The 19,538-nt window shown below is 42.2% G+C and overlaps 1 protein-coding gene across 1 annotated transcript; it reads right to left on the bottom strand.

Moving 5' to 3' along the window:
• Positions 1 to 1,029: 1,029 nt before the first annotated feature.
• gap43 (growth associated protein 43) lies at positions 1,030 to 14,069 on the bottom strand. The gene is made up of 3 exons (XM_022760489.1): positions 13,970 to 14,069; positions 6,191 to 6,842; positions 1,030 to 2,299 (listed from the first exon to the last, which is right to left on the bottom strand). Exons 1-3 carry the CDS (start codon positions 13,997 to 13,999, stop codon positions 2,220 to 2,222), a joined length of 762 nt encoding a protein of 253 aa, XP_022616210.1. The 5' UTR covers positions 14,000 to 14,069; the 3' UTR covers positions 1,030 to 2,219.
• Positions 14,070 to 19,538: the final 5,469 nt, after the last annotated feature.

The following is a 19,538-nucleotide window of genomic DNA, read 5'->3' as shown; positions in this document are numbered from 1 at the left end:
AATTGACGACTGAGTGTATATTAGTAATTATCAGTTGTATGCACAGGCTGTATAGTGCCTGACTGGGATTATTTGGTGGATTTCGGTGCTGAACTGATTCACCTGGCAGCCTAAAGATGTTCTGATTTTAATATTTTTATCATATATTACTATTATCACCATATAACATGTTTTACCCCTCCTCTTTTAAAATGTAACACATTTATTCAGAGACATTTTAACTGACTTACATTGTACTTTTATCTGCAAACATTTTTACACAGTGATTTTACTTCTACTGTAGTAAAATGTATTTTCAGTAACAGTAGTTAGTGGCCGTTCACAAGCTAACGTGCTGCTGTCAGTGCAGTGTGTAATCCCCAGTCTCTGGAGTTTCTGTTACTGGTAGAGTTTATTGCTGCTCTGTCTAAACACAGTTAATGTCCCTGTTTTCTTCATCACAATGACTAACTACCCACTGTACATTTAAACTTACACTAGTTTTGCTCCAGCACTCAGAGCTCTCTGCTCCTATTAGCGACTTTCACTAATTTGTTTACATGCTGTTCAGATCCGCTAGTTACTTTAGCTTAGCAATTAGCACTAGCTTCTCTCCCTCTCTCTTGCTGGGTGTGTCTTGGATCAACAGATGAACTTGTTCATTACAGTGTGGTGTTGTAACTTCAGTGTACAGGACTGTGATGTTCATTAAAACTTCATGATGTCTGCTGCCTTTGACACACAGCTCCGCCCATTAACGTCTGTGTAGACAGCAGCCTTCAGCGTGATAGGCTATTACTTATGGTGTGTAACCAATTAGATGGAGCCGTGGGACACTGCTACACACATTTGTTGAGTTTACAGTCAGATCTCCCACAAACACTGGAGGTTTTTAAGGTTTATGTATTGGCATTTTGCCCTTATTTGATGATTGACTGTGGATGTTGCATTTATGTGATATTTGTGATATGCAACTAAACCATTAGACCACTGGCCACCCTGGAATGAGGTTTCAACACAGCTTTAGATAAACTCCACAGTTTATGATGGTAATTGGCACATTTGCTTTATTTTGAAAACAGACATTGAAACCATTTTTATTTTTTCATATTTTTTTCTCACAAGTTTGAACTCCTTGATAAGGTTGAAACTGGACATTGCACTCACTGGAACATAGGAAAAGTATTTTTTGTTTGCTCATTTGTTTGATTTTTCTTCTTTTTTTTTTGTAACATCAGTGCAAGAGTAATTTTCCAATTCATATAAACTGTCATAACAACACCAAAGACATCAAAAAGAAGCCGCCACACCTCTTAAGTTTTTGTGACTGCGAAAAAGTTCCTCTCAGAGGGAGAGTTCCCATCATGCATCTGGTTCGATGGTTCATGCTACTGTTCTCATGTTTGGTTTGGCAGAACACAAATCGTCATATAAGAGCCAGTTACATCAATACTATAGCTGATTTCTATAGTTTATTATATGATCATGTCATTCAAATGGCAACAGGTCCTTTACTGTAAATGTGGGTAAACAGAGAGTTTGTAAAAGGGGTGTAAACCAAGCTTGAATGACTCAAGCAGAATAGAGAGAGAGTGATAGTCTTGTCCTACATGTGGTTTTTGAATTGAGGATAAAGCTGCCCAACTGGAAATGTCACACATTTAATTATACATTCTATTTTCCATCCAATGTGACAGTACATTACCTATTTTGTTGTGTTCTCAATACACCTGTACCGTGTCGAAAACTATAATTGCATTTCAAAACCAGTTTGTTTTTGTGCGTGCATTTGCAGAACGGACTTTATTTGGAAAATGTGTCAAAGAAAGTGCATTGCAATGCAAATTAAGGATGTTGCACTGGCAATGCATTTTAAATGTGTAAATATCCAGTTGGGAGCATTCATTCCACCATTATTTCACTTACATTAAATAGTGAAGATGTACCGAATCAAATCCTCCTCCCCATCAACATCATCATCATCATCATCATCATCATCATCATCATCATCATCATCATCATCATCATCATCATCACTTCCTCATAGTATTAGCTTGAGCCAAAAAACTTCACGCTGGAAACTCCCCCAACATGAGAAAATCATTGCCACACAAAAAATGACAAACAAATAGAAACGGACTGCCTTCACATTGGGAAGGCAAAGAGCAACCTTTTTAGATTTTTGATTTTGTGTTATTCTTCATACTCTTAATTCTGCTTTCTTTAGGTTAGACTTTGCTTTAGTCATCCTTGGACTCGGTGGCCTCTGCCGCTCCATCTGCTGGGGTGGCCTCCTCTTCTTTAGACTCCTCTGCAGCATCTGAGTGGAGGGAGGGGATGGGGGGGGGGGGGGGGGGGGGGGGGGGGGGGGGTGACATGTAAGGTTGGAAAGAAGAAGAGCATGATAGATAAAAGGTGGGTTGGAGAGAAGAAGAGAGAAAATTAGCCTGTGGGAAGGAGGTTTTACATTGTGAGGTTGGAATAATAAAGCTTTATCTGGGTCTTCTGAAATACTGAACATCAAAGATTTTTACATTTCAGCTGCTACTTTTGATGTTTTAAATATTTCACCTCAGAAGTTTCTCTGTCACAAAAAAAAAGTCATGAAAATGTGGATATCTTCATTCTAGAAAAAAAAATACACAGAAGGAACTTTGTAAATTCCAAGTTGTTCACAAGATGTCAACTCTACTAACAACGAGAGCGTGTCAGTCACAACCTAATGTCTGAAATCCCACATTTGCTGTGTAAATAATGAAGGAAGAGAGTGCTCCTAATGGACCCATGAAGCATTTTAACTGGCAACACAACGCTAACTGCAGCATCTCTGCTTGTCACAACCGATACTGTGTGATGCCCACAGTGTACTGCACTGTAATAACATCCTGTGGTGGCTTGCTGAATAACAATCAATGATACATCACTAAGCCATTGCTAATCGGATTTGTGGAGTAACTTTGCTCTGTTGCTTTATGTCTATTTTTTTTATTAGTCCACTGTTTTTTAAATCCTGTTTTCTATTTTCCTGCTACAAAATTCTTATTATATTCATCTGTTGTCTATAAAATTAAAAATAAAAATGAGTCATATCTGGATAAGACCTCATCATACAGTATATATGGGTTTCAGTGATTTTGTGATCTTTATTTTATTGTTTCTGACCAAACCTATTATTCAACTACCCTAAGAGCGGTGATGTCATACCCCGGTGATCTCATACTCTTTTAATAGAGGAGACATCAAAGAATGACATCATTGCATTGGAGACTGGGGTGATCGAGTGCATGTGTGTGTGTGTGTGTGTGTGTGTGTGTGTGTGTGTGTGTGTGTGTGTGTGTGTGTTTGAAGGCGAGCCAGAGCGAGAAAGACAGAGAAGTGGGGCGATCATGTCGGTGTTAGTGCTTGCGCTACAGTGTGTGTGCGTGTGAGTGTGTGTATCTGTGTGACTCAAGACAGCATGAGTCATAGCAGATCTTCCAGGTAAGAGGTAATTAGCTTGTTAGCCAGTATGACAGGGATGAGAATGTCCTTCTCTGCAGTCACTGAACTGTGTGATGCAAATACAATTTCACCCAATTTATGGTGCCAAAGCTCGTCATTTCTGTTTTTTGACATAAGTTTCACCTCAGTTAACTACACCAGAGATTGTACTGACTAAACGGTGGTTTAGTTTTGATTCTGATGCATTTGAAAAATAAGAACTGGCGATCGGAAAAACAAGCTCCCGCCTGCAGGTGATCTTTCTTGTGGTTTGTCAACCCTGCCCACTGATTTCGGTAAACAATGTTAATGAGAACATGACACATAGTTTACTGTGGAGCTTTAAACACATAAAGTAAGTAGAACTGAAGTGTAATAAAACAGTCATCACCGGATCAGAATTTTGTACCTATATAAATTTTTTTTTCCCAACTTGTACTGCAATTATAATTTTGTTTTGTAACATAAGGCATCTTGTTTCAGTTTAGAGCTTCTCATCATAAAGAACAGATATTCCACATGGAATGCTGTAAGGCTCTGTCCTGGATCTTTGACTTTTCAATCTTTTGTATGTTACCACTAGGGGTCATCTACCATAAGCACAGTGTTGATGTTCACTGCTATGCAGATGACACCCAACTCTATATTGCTGTTGATCCTAATGACCTCAGCCTGTTTACTCCTTTGAGAACTGCAAAACAGAGGTCCTCATTACTGGTCAAAAAGAGCAAAGAGTCTAAATGTGCCCACAGTTTACAACACTACTCAGCACATTGTACTTCAGGCAAGAAATTAAGGTGTTACCATCAATTTTTATGTAACTTTCCAGTTGTAAATGGGTTCTGCCAGACATGCAGAGAACCTTTCACATGCTTTTTGCAAGTACTAGACAAGCAGGTGCAACTACATTGCACTGTTCACATGTCTCCCAAAGAGTCTAAAAAATTACTTATTGCTTATACAGAACACTGCTGCCAGAGTTTTACCTGATACAAAAAATCAGCTCACTGGCTTTGGGTAATTTTTTTGTACTTGTCTATGCATGTATTTGAATGTATAAGACTATGATTACATGATATGTAAAAAAAGTTTTTTTTGTTTTTATTTTACTTTGTTTTATTTTTATTGTGTTGTATATTTGAATGCATTCGTATTTGTGAATTTTAAGGGTTGTTTAAATTGCTAATTTCTTTTATAGTGTGTGAATATGCAGTGCTCTGTTATCATACTATGACAGTTACCAACTTGGTCAGATGTAACTAAGTGAAGCCAACCACCCTTGGCAGAGGATCTGGATCATACCCAAGCTACCTCATGAATTATTCAGTTATATCAGAGTACCTGGTGTCCTTGTGCAGGTGACACAGTCTGTGCTCTGACAAATTTTAACCAAGTGACTTAGTTATGAATATTCATTTGCTCTCTGAGACACTTCAGTTGGTAAAACAGATTGTGGCCAGCAGTGGACTGTTAATTAGCAGCTCTTTGTCAAATAGTGTTTGTTTGTGACAGACTTCCCTGGTGCGGATCATGACCAGTAGGGATCATTAATCATTCATTTAAATCAGAGCACCTGTTATACCCACTCTGTTCCATGCAGGCCAGCTATCCCGTCGAGGTGGTAACTATGACAACAGGGAGACAGTGCTGCCTAGGTGACCTACTTTCAATGTAGTTCTCCAGTTAGTGTGTGTGTGTGTGTGTGTGTGTGTGTGTGTGTGTGTGTGTGTGTGTGTGTGTGTGTGTGTGTGTGTGTGTGTGTGTGTGTGTTTTCCACCTCATACCCCCACCTACTCCAGACTGAGCATGCTCCATTATCTACCTGTCTGACCCAGTCTGAGAGTCCTTGGACCAGAAATATGAGTTCATGTCAAGTGTAACTTGTGGAAGTGCAGTGTTTCAACATTGTAATACAATTTCATGGCCTTCCAGTTTCTTCTCTGGTATACATTCTGCTGTAATTGGTCATCAAATGGTGGTTTGCTTTGAAATCTATTAGCTGGTGGTGGAGGTCCAGACAAGGAGGATGTTATCAATGTTTTGACATGCATCATCAATCAACCACTGTTTGTGTTTTCTTTTGAATAAATGACTGTAGCAGAGAGGTTAATATGTCGGTCCTGGTATCTTGGAAATCTTATGAACCCATCTGAGACAATCATGAACCTTTATGACTCACAAAAAAATTATGCTTTTTCATTAATCAGTAATTGCCTCTTCGCAATAACTTTGATATATGATAATTCCCAAGATAAAACCAGCCCATTGTGCAACATCATTCTTGATAGCACTAACCCTGTGTTACCATCCCGATATCCATGCCTCATCAGTATGGAGTTCCCATCTTGCAGAGGCTGAGATACAAGTCTGTCTAATCTAATATTGAGCTGTGTCTCTGTGTAAACCAGTGAATAGTGGAGCACTGCCAAAGATCTTTAAATCCCAAAGATTCAACAAGCAGTTATTTCTTCTGTTGCCTGCCAGGCAGGCTATGGGAAAGCTTACCTATTCATCTTTATTAGATTTTTACACTAAATTGCTGCTTGATTGGTGAGTGTCTGGAATTCGGTGCCCTAACAAGTACGTATACATCTCTGCGTTTGGTTCGGATTTCGTGAGAAGCTTCTCATAGGTTCTTTCAAAGTGGGCTTATTTTATTTAGCATGTAATGGTTTTTAATGAATCCTACTGTAATGAATGGAAGTTAAAAGCTTTAGAATAATTTACATACCTTGTTTATCTTTTGTTTGGTTAGGCTCCTCCTTCTCAGCTGTCGGGCTGACAGCAGCAGGCACATCGGCTTGTCTGGCCTCCTCCTTTTTCTCTTCACTCTTCTCCTCCTCCTTCTTCTCCTCAGCTGTGGCTGTGGTGGGACTCTTAGCTGCTGCCTCTGGGGCATCCACCTCTTTGGGCTTCTCCTCGGCTTTCTCCTCCACCTTTGGCTCCTCTTTCTGGGGCTCAGAGGGTGCCGTGGCGGCCGTAGGAGAAGCAGCAGCTGGGGCTGCCGCTACAGGAGATGTCGCTGCGCCTGCAGGAGAGGCAGCAGCAGCTGCTGGGGAATTAGCTGGCTTGTCTGCCACTGGGCTTTTGGCTTGGCTTGTCTCCTCCTCCTTCTTGGCCTCCTCTCCTGCAGCTTCCTCCTCCTTTGCAGGTGCCTCCTCTCCGTCTGCTTTCTTTGCCTCCTCTCCTCCCTCCGTTGCCTCCTCTGCAGCAGCAGGACTGTCTCCCTCCTTCTCTTCCTCTCCATCTTTCATCTTTTTCCGGGTTATGTGTCCACGGAAGCTGGCCTGTATTTTGGTGGCAGCCTTGTGGGCCTTGTCCTCGGGTTTGTTGGTGGTGCCATCCTGTTCAATCTTTTGGTCCGCCTCCTCATTCTTCTCCACCTGGTTGCCAAGAGAAAATGCAACCAGTTAACATCTACTATAAGCTATCATGGGGGTCCACTGGAAAACCAGCAAGGGAATGTACTGGTTGTTAAAACTTGCAAAGTATCCCTCTACCATGGTGTTATGTAGCTTGAGGATGGTCATCCCAAATAATCATGCTGGTATACTTTTATTGGGGCTTAAAATCCCACCAAAGATAGAGACAGTATATCATGAGTTGAAAAGTCAGAAGACAGACAGAGACAGAGAGTAGGGTATGTGCTATGAGAGGCATTTGTTAGTTAACTTAAGAATTAATGTATTTATGTTCATTACCGGAGAAATATACACCAGGAAAGTTGGGTTAGGGTTTTTTTTTCAGAATTGAGTTTAAGTGTAGGACTGGATAAGGAAGAGGGTTAGGAATAGGACAGTACACAATGTAATATTGAAAGGGGTTCCATGATATTACCTTCAGTAACTGGATCCATAGCTGTCCATCAAATAGTGGGTTGTGCTATGAGTCATATAAATCTAATGAAAAGAAATCAAATCAAATAAAGGAATGAATGATGAGCACTGAAAGTGGCAAACAAAATGAATCAGTACATTCAAAATGAATTGGCAAACAAATCAAGGTAAAATATTCTCCAGCCGCAGTTCAACTAATCAAAAGACTCAAATGTGCACCTTAAATGAACGTGAATAAGCAACATGAAGCAAACACAAATTGTCAAAGAGCATGCAGGCAGTGCAGCATCAGTTAGCCAAATGATAAAGATGTGAAAACTGCAGAATCTAAATGGTTTTGAGTGTTTTTGTCCTTCCATAATATCAGAGCTTTGTCAGGAGCCAGTGATGGGTTTGACAATAGTATGAATCTACAGCATTTTACCATTTCATGTGCTGGAAAAGGGAGATTTAGCGCCATTGTGAATCATGAGAATAACAGATTTGTGTGTGGGTCGATTGTCTGAACGTAATAAATCTGATACACTGGGATTTGGGGCACAACAAATGACTCCAGGCATTTATTGCAGTTATTCAATCCAGGCATGAGGTTGATATTGTCCTCTTGATAATGCTCCTGAAATACATTCAGAGAATAATTAAACTTAAATGTAAAACTCGCTCTGTGGCATCCATCACATGTTCCCTGCATTCTCTGCTTAGGATATCCTCGTAACTGTAAACAGAAAAACGTAAGTGTTCAAAAATTGATGCTCTATCTCCAAAATAATGAGCCAATCTCTATTCTCTAGGTACAGTAGCTTTCTACGGCTCCATCTCCAGCTGCTAGGGAACAAGCTGCCTGCTAGAATCTCCTCAGCATTCACTGCCATACCCCTCCCAACCATCAAAGGTTACCTTGACAACCAGAGTGCTAACTCATCACGGCGCTGTCTGCTGGTTGGTGCTATGAAAGACTATATGTCACCCTGATTGGCAGCGCACCTGACCCCTCAGGGGAGCGGGCCAATAGGAACTCGTAAATCAGGCGGAGCAATCAGCATTGCTAAGGAGGCGTTGTGTGTGATGTAGCAGCAGGGTGCGATGCAGGGCCGGAGGGGTTATATATGTGTCTGTATGCATGGCAGTAGGCAAGTGGTAGGCTGTGTCACCGAGCAGTAGCATCTTGTTTAAGGTCAGTGAATTTGAGTGGAAATGATTTTCAAGATGCGACTCGGCAGCTGCATCCATCAGTCTGTTTCCTGGTACCTTCTGTCTCTAATAGTGTCATTACATTGGATATGAGGTTTGACTTGGACAGCTGCCTGCGTGAGGAATCACATCTGTGTGACATGATTTAAGACCCAGAGGCCCTAAACCAACATGTCTTATTCAGGGTCAGTGTGTCAGTGCAATATTGGAGCAGTGGGGGCCAAGGTGCAGCTGTGTTGGTATATTCACCTCCTCCACCTTTATTCACATGGAGTCTCTTGGGTTTGGGGTGTAAATCCTGCCCTGGGCCTTTCTGCAATTCTTAATATACACCATCTACCTGAAGCAATTTTGTGCAATGCAATTTTAAAAACCACTATAATACTGCTGGCTGCGAAAGGATTTTTAGGGATTTTACACTGCTCCTAGAGTATAGAGATTTATGTTTCAAACCAAAACTTGAGCTGTTTACTTAATGATAAGTAAAGTGTGGAAATAAACTTTAGCAAGTGTCCTGCTATTGGATCAGAATATGGAGGCAGACAGACTGGCACACCCTTTACTCTTAATAATATGCAGGTCTCTGATGACTTATTGGGCTTTTACTATGTCTGATCTCATGGGTGCTTACAATTGCCAAAATTTTGACCCAAGCACTTAACTCTAAATAGAATTACTGGCTACATACAGCCTGAGTCAGACAGAGAGAGAAAGAGAAAGTGATGGATGAGGGTGTTTGGGAATATGGGGGTATGACATCATTATTGGAACGGAGGGGATGTCATTTACTTTAGAGATCTGGGTGTGTGCGAGCGCAAATGTAATAAAATACCAGCAGAGTGCCGAGTGATCTCATATCAGTGTATGAGGACGGGGAAGAAAGATCACCATCATAGTTTGACCACAATTGTAGCATCATCATTTGAATTATTGATATTTGTCTGGGCATCACCATTCAAAAGTGCTGCGCTGTGATTTTCTGCTGTCATCTGTTTCCATGGACCATAAGATTCACTGCAGGCCTACTTTGGCTTGTCATATCAAACCTGACCTGTAATATACAATCACCAGTGGTTAATGTTTGAAACAGTGGCTACAACACATTTAAATCTCATACTATCTAAAGAGAAACATCGCTGCGAACCATTCCACATTTGCTTCTTAAAGACTCTGACTGTTAATTGAACTCTGGTCACGTACCCTCCTGCAGGCACTATTCCACTCGTGTCTGTGCAGCACACATTTTCATTCATAAATACAGCAGCACCTCCCAAAGGTGCAGCACACCACAAGGTACACTCCCTTGAAGTCTTCACACCAAGACTCCACCATCGTTTAAACTCTTCCTTGATTAATTTGCAATGAGACAACATATTTGCATTATCAGGTTAATCAAATGACTTATTACAATTAGCCCGCAGTGCTTCCTCTTTGAACACAGCCTTTGTGGTTGCCATAGATACACCACATTAACCAATGTGTGTGTTTTTTGTTTTTTTTTATCCAATAAAAAGTAAAGCAATATAATACTGCTTATTTTTGCATGATTGCAAAACAGACAATTACACAATTCCCCTGCAATTATAACAGCTACAGTATGATGTAGCATCATTAAATACTCGCTATAGGACACACTGACACCATTACATATGTAGGTGACAAGTAATGACCGCCATCTTCATGTTCAGAATCTGAATGTACAGTAGTTCACAGGTTAATTTACTTAAATACAAGAGTGCCATTCAGCAGAGGACAAACCCCTGTGTCTGTCCTGTCTGTAAAGGTAATAAATGGCTGTGCTAAAATGTGTTTAGTACATTATCTGACAGCGGGATGTGTGTATCACGGCTTTGCCTATCAACTGCAGTCTGTGCTCTCTCCCTGTCTGTATCTGTCCTTGGGTGGGCACCGGCTGTCGTGAGAACCACACCCCAGAGTCAACGGCTTCACCGACAGATCCATAACTGCACACACACATACACACATACCATCCCCCAATGGCGACACACAGTAACAATCCACCACCTTCCCACTGCCTCATTGCCAGTGAGTGCCATTAGGGACTTGTTTCAGGCAGGGGGAGGAGGGGAAAGGAGGACAAACGGGGGAAGACATGGTGCTGGTTGAATTACCACAGAACCACATCTCACGCTAATGCACACACCAGGCGTGCATATAATCAGGGTTTTTTTATTATTATTATTATTCTGGTCCATTCAAGAGGGAGACTCCCTTTTCACCACGCCGCTCCACCCAGCCTTGGATCGAATGCCACTAGCAAGAGGGGAGAGAAATATTAAAGGTAATATTTGCATTTCTATAGAACATTGCTTTGCAGAGGCCCCTTTAATCACAAACCCAACAGGTGCGACTGCTCAATTTTTTTTATGCAAGTCATGTAATTGTTAAAGATGCTGTAAGTAATAAAAATATATAGTGCATGGTCAAATTTAAATCATATGGAAAAACTCCCCAAACATTTGTCATATTAGCAGAGTTCCCAAGCAGGCAGAGAGATAATATTAGCCACCCTGCTGCTGGTGGCACACACACTTCCTGCAACGACACCTCTCTCCTGAAAATCCCAGCATGATTTCAATGGCTGTCTGCTTTTTCTGCAGGAACCATCCAGACACCATGGACCGGCTGCTGTCTCTAACTGCTGAATATCTCTTTTCTCTTTCTGTCGTCTTTCATGCTCTTTCTCACTGAGAAAACTGCTACCCACTCATTCTCTCTCTCTCTCACACACACACACACACACACACACACACACACACACACACACACACAGACACAGTGTAGCACCACACCCTTCTAGCCAGCTATCTCCTGCAGATGAGGAGAGGGGGGCTCAGGTGGTGACTGCCACAGCCCCCGCTCGCCATCTCCCTCTCTCCTTCTCCCTCTCTCTCTCCGTTGACGGTGAATTGATGAGCGATGTTAAAGGATGCACTGTGTCTTTTACCACAGCCCGGGAAAAAGATGCTCCGCAGCAACTAATAAGCGGCCATATGCCAGCGTCATTACATCCTCTGGAGCAGCCTTTAATTCAATTACACCGTCTCTCTGCCTGAACAAAGGCTCCGCAATCGCCACTGATCTCATAGGGCCGGGGATGAGGATAGGGAGAGGGGCTGAGCAGAGGGGCAAGTGGAAGGGGAGAGGAGCTGGAGGAAAGAGGCTGTGGCTGGACATGGTGCTTGGGAGGGCGGGGGAGGTAGGTTGGTGGAAGCAGGAACTAAAAAAATGTGGGCTGTGGCTGATGCTTTGGCTGAAGGCAGGCTCTGAGGAAAGGTCTTTGAGTGCATGAGGAGCCACAGTGTGAGAGGACATAATTGTCTTTAAGGTTCTTGATTATGGACTTTTGTCTAGAAGGATTTAGGCTCAAGGTCCTGGATCGAGGAGGAGAACTAGGAATGGAGGAGGGGCGGAGCTAGAGACATTTAGACACTTAACAGAGCAGACATGGGAGTGATTTGATAAATCCTGGTTCATGGGGAAAATGGCAGGTTTGAGTAGGCTTGGTGGTGGAGGAAGACCTGAATTTGAGAATAACTTAGACTTGGATTTAAGAACTTGATCCTTGCTCTTTCCCCAAACCCTGAGGCGAGGACAAGCAGCATGTTTTGTGGTTGAAGCTGAAGTCGAGTTCTGCTCTAAATTTGCATAAAACTAAATTTAAAGCGAGAGATGGGGGCTTCTGAAGAGACTCAAATGAAGTGCTGCCCACTTCGACAGTGAAGATGTTGCAATAGCACTTAACACTCCACAATGGCAGCACCCACAGCAATATTGCCACGTTTTAAAGCAGAAAATCATGCTCTTTGCTCATCCATCCATGAGGACCACACAGAGTGTGTCTGGATTAATTTATGTCCATGCCCATGAAAACCAGGAGCAGGAGGATAAGTGCTTGGAGGTCGGGTGGACATTTTTTCCCTTGTGGTGAGATGTGCACGCTCGAGGCAGCGAAAATGTTCTGTGGGAAAAACCAGTGCCTCACCCACATGGCTGCAGTGTGCAGCACACCGGCTTCTTTTCCTTCATGTTTCCCACCCCCTCTAATCGTCCTCACCTTTGCACCTGCTCAACTCCAACTGTCATCCCTCACTCTGTCACCACCACATTTCTTGCCGGTTGAAGCCACCCATCCAGGTTCATTTTTGCTTTGCTGCATGCCTGCCTCCCTCTACCTTCCCCCATACCTTGCAACCTCCCTACCTGTCTCAGTCCCTTTTTTTCCACCTCTATTTCTGTGCCCACCAGGTTCTCTCCACCTCCCTCTCGTATCTTTCCGCCATGTGTAGCAGCTACACTCCACCCTGCCGCTCGTTCTCTCCTGCCTGCCTCTCTGCATCCTGTTCTTCCTGCATGTCTTTCAACTGGCAAGCCTTGCTTCCTTTCTCTCTCCTCCCTGCCAGAGCTTATATGACTCATACTGGCTGACATTTAAGAAGCAATCAAGTGCCATCAGAATCCAGTGTGTTATGAGTCTGATAAAAATCATAATTATTTTGAGATAGCAGCAGGAACCTGGCCCTTGATCACACACAAAAACCACCATGATAGCTGCTGGATTACAACAGAGTGCACAGGAGAGTGCCACCTTCTCCTCCACTGTTCAGACCCACCCGCTTCCATGCAACACCTTTTTTTTTTAAATTATTCTCTGCCACTGAGAATAGCCATGGGTTATTATAAACTACCCAACACCACCCTTTCACACCCTTTAAATGAGTGCACACTTCATAGTACCCTCCATTGACAGCATCCACTTATAAAGCTGGAGGGCTATGATAATCCATTTAGACTCATTTATTCCCATTGTATTCCCCCGAGGCCACTGACATGATGGTGCTGCTCACTCAATCCGTACCCCACCCTTTTTTTCTCTTCACTGTGGAAATTTACTTTCCCATTTCACCCATTTCTCCTCAAGATAACACAAGTACAAAAGATACTAACATGCACATTTAAGGCATCAATTAGAAGCACATAGGTTGCCCTAATTCATTTGTGGCAAATAGTAGATTACTCTGAGTTCAGTAGAGCTGCCGAATAAATGACGGAGTATTCCAGCTTTAAGAACAGAGACAATACAGAATCAATCAAGTGCTTTTCAATAATCTTTCACTTTTTTTCAAGTGCTTGATCAATAGGAGGGAATGCCCAGTTGCCCAAGATCGAGTTACAGTCTTGTGCCTCTCTGCAAGTACAGTGTGAGGTCTGAGAGGCATTGTGGCAACATCCATTCATGCAGGATAATCACATTAACTAGGCGTGTCTGGGCTCTGTAGATAGACTTCTGTAAAGACAAGCCAGGCCCCGAGTCAAAAGGAAATTACACCAGCATTTTCTCTAATCTCTCCTCAAGCATCCTGATCTGACTACAAACCAACAGTCACAAAAGTTCAGAGTTGAGATGAAGCATTTTATCACAGGAGCTGAAATGATTGATAAAGCAAATCAGAGCAGTTTACCGGTTTGGTTCTTCTTATGCAGCACAGCATAGTTGTAGTTGTAGTATCCTCCCTTTTTCTTCTCTGCTTCTTTCTTCCCTTTTTTCTCCCTTTCACTTCTCTCTCACCCTCTCTCTCTCTCTCTCTCGCGTCCGTGCACACACACACTCTCTCTCTCGCGCGCTCTCTCTCTCTCTCGCTCTCTCTCTTTCTCTCTGGCTGTATCAACAGCTAAGCTGCTCAGTGCTTTTACTCATCCCAGTTTGCACACACACGCTCTTCAGTCGGTCTGCCTGGACGCACCTCTCTCTCTCTCTCTCCTACTCGCTGCCTGACAATGACTACAAGCCCACCCTTTAAACCCCTCCCTTTCCCTCACTCCCCCCATCCCTCTCTCCTCCCCTCTTCCCTTCACACTATCCCCCTCCTCATCCTCCCCCTCCTCCTCCTCTTCCTCTTCTCACTCATAGTGATGAACCCCCCACCCCCACCCCCACCCCACCTCTTTTAGATCAGCACTCCTTTTCTTCTACATCTTCTCACCCTCCTCCTCCTCCTCTCTTTCAGCCTGGCTCCAGCAAAAGCTGCGGCCCCACCCTAAAAAGGCTCTCCCTTAATAACTGACTGGATACCTTCAATTTTTTGATCCCCCCCACCCCACCTCTTTTAGATCAGCACTCCTTTTCTTCTACATCTTCTCACCCTCCTCCTCCTCCTCTCTTTCAGCCTGGCTCCAGCAAAAGCTGCGGCCCCACCCTAAAAAGGCTCTCCCTTAATAACTGACTGGATACCTTCAATTTTTTGCCCAGATATATCTTTTTTGATTGTGCTTTCTTTTTGCTTCTCTTCACAGCACCACTACCCCTCTGTTTTATCCCCTCCCCTTACACACACACATAAGTAGGTGTCTTTTTTAAAAAAGAGGGTCCCAAATTATTGCTGAGGCTCCCTCTCAGACTATGTGTTGTACACTCTCTGGATCTGAGATCAGTGTTATGAGCCTGTGAGCTCCGTGTCTAAATTGCCACGGCGATGCCGAAAGCATGTTTTCTGGCACAGCCGGGAGTAGCTCTTGCCAGGAGAGACGTGTGAAAGGGAGCAGTGATGATTGCTAGGCGCATGCATCATGTGTGCACATATACACACATACACACACACTCTCTGTGCTCTTAGGACACGTCACCCGCACCACCAACCCACCCCCCCCCCCCCCCCCCCACCCCCCTCTGCTCTTACCGTATAAACCAGCGAGAGAGAGAAAGAGATGAAGGTAGGAGGAGGAAACAAGAGGACTGGGTGTGGCAGACAGGCAGGCGAGGCAAACTGTTTCTCTTTTTCTCTTCCTCACCCTTTTTTTCTCCCTCTGTGCCCACATTTGCACACAGTCTAGTTTAATGGGCAGGCACAACGCATGCATTATCCCCACAACTGCATTTATAACCATTACCGTACAGTCAGGCAGGCAGGCAGGCGCATGCTCATGCAAACACCCACACTCTCTATTTGTCTTTCATAATACACACAAGACACACAAACACACACACACACTGTGGTGTCAGAAGAGTCCCCACCCCCGCTCTGACACCGGCGAGCACCAGCAGATGCTACAGACACAATGAGGATGGAGGGATGGAGAACAGGGGGATAGACAGATGAGAGATGGAGGGAAGGAAGGATGGATGGATGGATAGATAGATGGGTGGAGGGGGAGAGGGGGAGGAAGAGTCCTCAGGGGTTGTGCTCTGCTATTCTTCTCTTTTACAGGATTATTCCACATCCAGTTCACTGAGGGGAAATCATTAACCTGCTCCGCTGAGCCACAGCCTTTCCCGGTGGTCGCTGCTACATCACACACGCAAATCTAGCACCATTATTTGGCTGCACTACATCATTATGTGTCACACTGTGTCATCATGGTCTATAGCAGACTGTATGACACAGACTCTGTAATAATGCAGGGTTCTGCTGAGTGCGCATGATCTTTCTTTTCTCAGCACTGGCCTGCTTTAATTTTATACAGCCATGCACATTCATACTGAACAGCTGCCAGTTCAATGTCCTCTACTGGGACATGCTACTGGAATAACCAGCAGATAAGTGCTTTCCTTAAGGGAACTGACTTTTTTTGTCCAGACCCTGTTTCTGAAATGTTTGTGCCAAAGAATTCAAGTGAAAACTGAATAAATGAGGAGTGCAGAAACAAAACGAGTTTGACGAGTATGAAATTGTAGTGAATCATATGCTATGGCCTTCACTAGTCACAGGAATATGAAATAATGAATTTACTACTCAATTAGCCAATTAATTGATAGAAAATTAAAATGCGAAAATTTTGATAATGGATTTTAGTCAGTATTTAGCAAACAAGTCACATATTTATTGGTTCCAGCTTCTCAAATGTGAATATATAATCTATATACAGAATGCATGACACACAAACAGTCATGATTGACCAGCAACTCACTAAAACATTGACTGTCATCCATCTGTATATAACTATGTCTTCTACTGTTTTATTCTATTTAGTTAGAGATTTTGATCCAAAGGCATTTGTTCAATCTCAATTTTAACAAATGCTGTTTGCTACACACTGATGAAAAGGTTTACAGCATCAACATTTAGACATTTATTCACTGGGAACACCACAATAAATCCTTTAAGAGAGAAATTAAAAAAAAATAATCTCCTATTAAAAATGAGCGGGGTTCTCTAAATGAAAAATAAAAATCCAAGCCCTCAATTTCCCAAGAGCCAAATCAAGCCGAAGTCGAGGCCGAGGCGGTGGTAGCCAAAGAAACAGAGACTGTGTGGGATGGTCTTTGAACACAATCCATCTGCAGCTGCTGCAGGTTGGCCGGCAGTTGACGGCAAACTGACCCGGCCTAAAGTAGCTGCTCTTTCCCTTTATGTCTTAGTATGCTAATCCATGTCCAGTGGCTTGATTGTTCCGTTAAGCAGCTGAATCTGCTGTTGTACAGACCACAGAGATCAATAATGTCACACTGTCCTGCCAATATCGAGAAACAGTCATTGTCTACAGTATGGCTTTCTGTTACTTACTGTGATTACAAAGCCATTTTTGTGATTAAAGTGTGGTTTATTATTAAAAATGAAGTCACAAAAATGGGACAGCCAATTTGCAATGCGTTATCAGTTTACTATTTCAGTCCTCTCCGCAAAACTTTGTCACATCATCATCTAATGATGGGTTATTTGCTCCTCAATCTATTTGGGTGTGCTTCCTGAGCAGAGCAGTGTTAGTTGTCCTACTTTTTGGGAACTATTTATATTTCAGTATAGCATACTGTAAGTGTTGCATGTGAAGTATGGCAACTGTGCAAGAAAACCTTGGAGAATTAAGGTATGGCACAGACCACATTGATTTTTATACTGCCTTTAATTCTCTGCAGTTCACATTACTTATATTGCTTTTCACTTTTAAGATGAAACAAGGCACTTGTAAAAATTAGACGTCTATTTTTAAATGAACATCTTGACTTCACTCTACTCACTCTTCCCACTTGGTTTCACTTTGGAAAATGTTCATGTATTGTATGATATACAGTAGTTTGCTGCATTGCACATCAATAGCACAGTCTGTCCTTTCAGACTGACGGTGATGAAGCTCCTCATTTGTGCTGTGAAAGGTCACTGTATCTGTGAAAGGCAATGAGATTCACATGCAGACTACCAACTGCAAGGTGTATAAGGAATATTAAGGTAAAAACCAATTACGACAAATTTACCATAACCATTGTAATCAAGAAACCGACCTGTATGAAGATGTAGAAAATTGTGTTGCTTAGGGTCTAATTTAGTTTTGAACAGAAACAGGATGTTCTATATATGATGCTAACACAAACTCAGGCAGTGCAGATGGAACAGCTTCACATGTACTGTGCAGTAGTGTGTGTATGTAATGGAGACCTGATTACACTGTCACTCAGAGATTGTCATGTTACAGCGATGAATGGAAAGTAAACATCTATCACAAGTGACCTTTTTACACTAAACATCACTATTACCTGCAGAGTGACCCACACTCGTGTCTTTTTCATGCTAGCTGAATCATTATGGGTGCTATTACAGCTAAACACCAGTAATACCTGTGGGGGTAAAAATAAATAAATAAAATGTGAGTGGAAGCTGCCAAAATGTCACACATAAGAAAGTGATTCACTGTTGAGCGGATTTCATTGAGCGTCACTGGAGAGGAACCACAGCTGACAATCAGTGAGGACAAGAATTTGATAAGACCAAATGTCAAAAGGAAGCATCACAATGAAGCCACTGCTAAGACGTGTATGCCTCAGTGGCTAAATGTCACAATGAAACCTTTGCTAGTCGAGTGCAAAAGAAAAGGATTTAATAGCATAAATCTTCCTGTTACACAATGTGATCACATATGGATTTTTAAAAAAGTCTCTACCTTACCTTAATGTCTCCCTGAAAGTACAAATACAATTATATAAGTTTAAGTTTGATCATGGTACAGCCAAAAGTTGCTGTGGACGGAGTTATGTTTTATGGCAACAAGTCAAATCCTTGATACTCACACCGCCATCAGATTTTTCAAGATTTGTGTAGCATTTAAAATTCCCAGGGGAAACGCAGTGCACGCAGACTTTATCCAAAACCAAAAAGCAGAGAATTGAATTATGCTGAAATATGGAACCGGCCAAATGGTCAAGAGTACAAGAGTGTAGAATCAATAATAGGAATAATCTCAATGCAAGCCATTCATCTTATTTGTGCCTTGATTGTCATTTCATTGTCAAATGAAATGTTAATGAAATTTAGATTTAGACTGAAGGTACATACAGAATATTGAGCCAGAGCGGCCATTTGATTCTTTATGTGCAGCGTTCCCCTAAAAAAAACTCCAGACAAGACATCAAGAGTTTGACTTCCTGTCTGGTCTACATTCACTCTAGACGTAATACATTTAACTGTAATTCAACCAAAGCATATGCAATATACCAGTGCATCATTCTAATCATTTGAGAGGTATTTGCTATACAACTCTTATCTGTCTGCAGACACAAACAGAATTGAAACTCATATAAACTGTCAGATGCATTTCACTTTGAATTCCTTTTTTTTTTCTTTTGAGATCAAGTGATCAAGCATACTGCACAATGTTCCGTGAAGCCCAAATTGAATTTCAACCTGGTATTAGTCTCTCAAGTTATATTTTTAAATTTGGTCCTGTACCTACAAAGTTTAAACATTTAGTTTGGCCATAACCAAACTGCTCTTCCCTCCCACGCTCTCTCTCTCTCTCTCTTTCTGAACCAGACAGGGCAAATCAAAGGTTTTCTCGATAGTCATACTAAAATAAAAGTGGACTGGGTGTCTACTCATCAACTGGGACATGACTCCAACATCTGACAAAGCTGCACTCAACAATGTCACATGAAGACTCAATTTACTAAGTCGGAAGAAAGGAGACTGGAAAGAAATTATAGTCTGCTTTTTACCCCAAAGGTTCTTTTCAATATTGTCGACGACATTAGTTGCACATTTTGTCCATGGTTAATTACATAAAGAGAATTTTAATCAATAACACTATAAGATTATTTATTGCAAT

This window comes from Seriola dumerili, unplaced genomic scaffold, assembly GCF_002260705.1.
Source record: "Seriola dumerili isolate Sdu_G_001 unplaced genomic scaffold, Sdu_1.0 BDQW01000337.1, whole genome shotgun sequence".
In the NCBI taxonomy this organism is placed as follows: domain Eukaryota; kingdom Metazoa; phylum Chordata; class Actinopteri; order Carangiformes; family Carangidae; genus Seriola; species Seriola dumerili.
The sequence above is the reverse complement of the archived record's forward strand: the minus strand, read 5'-3'. Positions and strand labels throughout refer to the sequence as shown.

Excerpts from the sequence above, each read along its gene's own strand:
- gap43 (XM_022760489.1), bottom strand. The coding sequence starts at position 13,999 with ATGCTGTGCTGCATAAGAAGAACCAAACCG. Across the intron at positions 6,843-13,969 it reads GCATAAGAAGAACCAAACCG|GTGGAGAAGAATGAGGAGGC; the intron begins GTAAACTGCTCT and ends CTTGGCAACCAG. Across the intron at positions 2,300-6,190 it reads CCAAACAAAAGATAAACAAG|ATGCTGCAGAGGAGTCTAAA; the intron begins GTATGTAAATTA and ends CCCTCCACTCAG.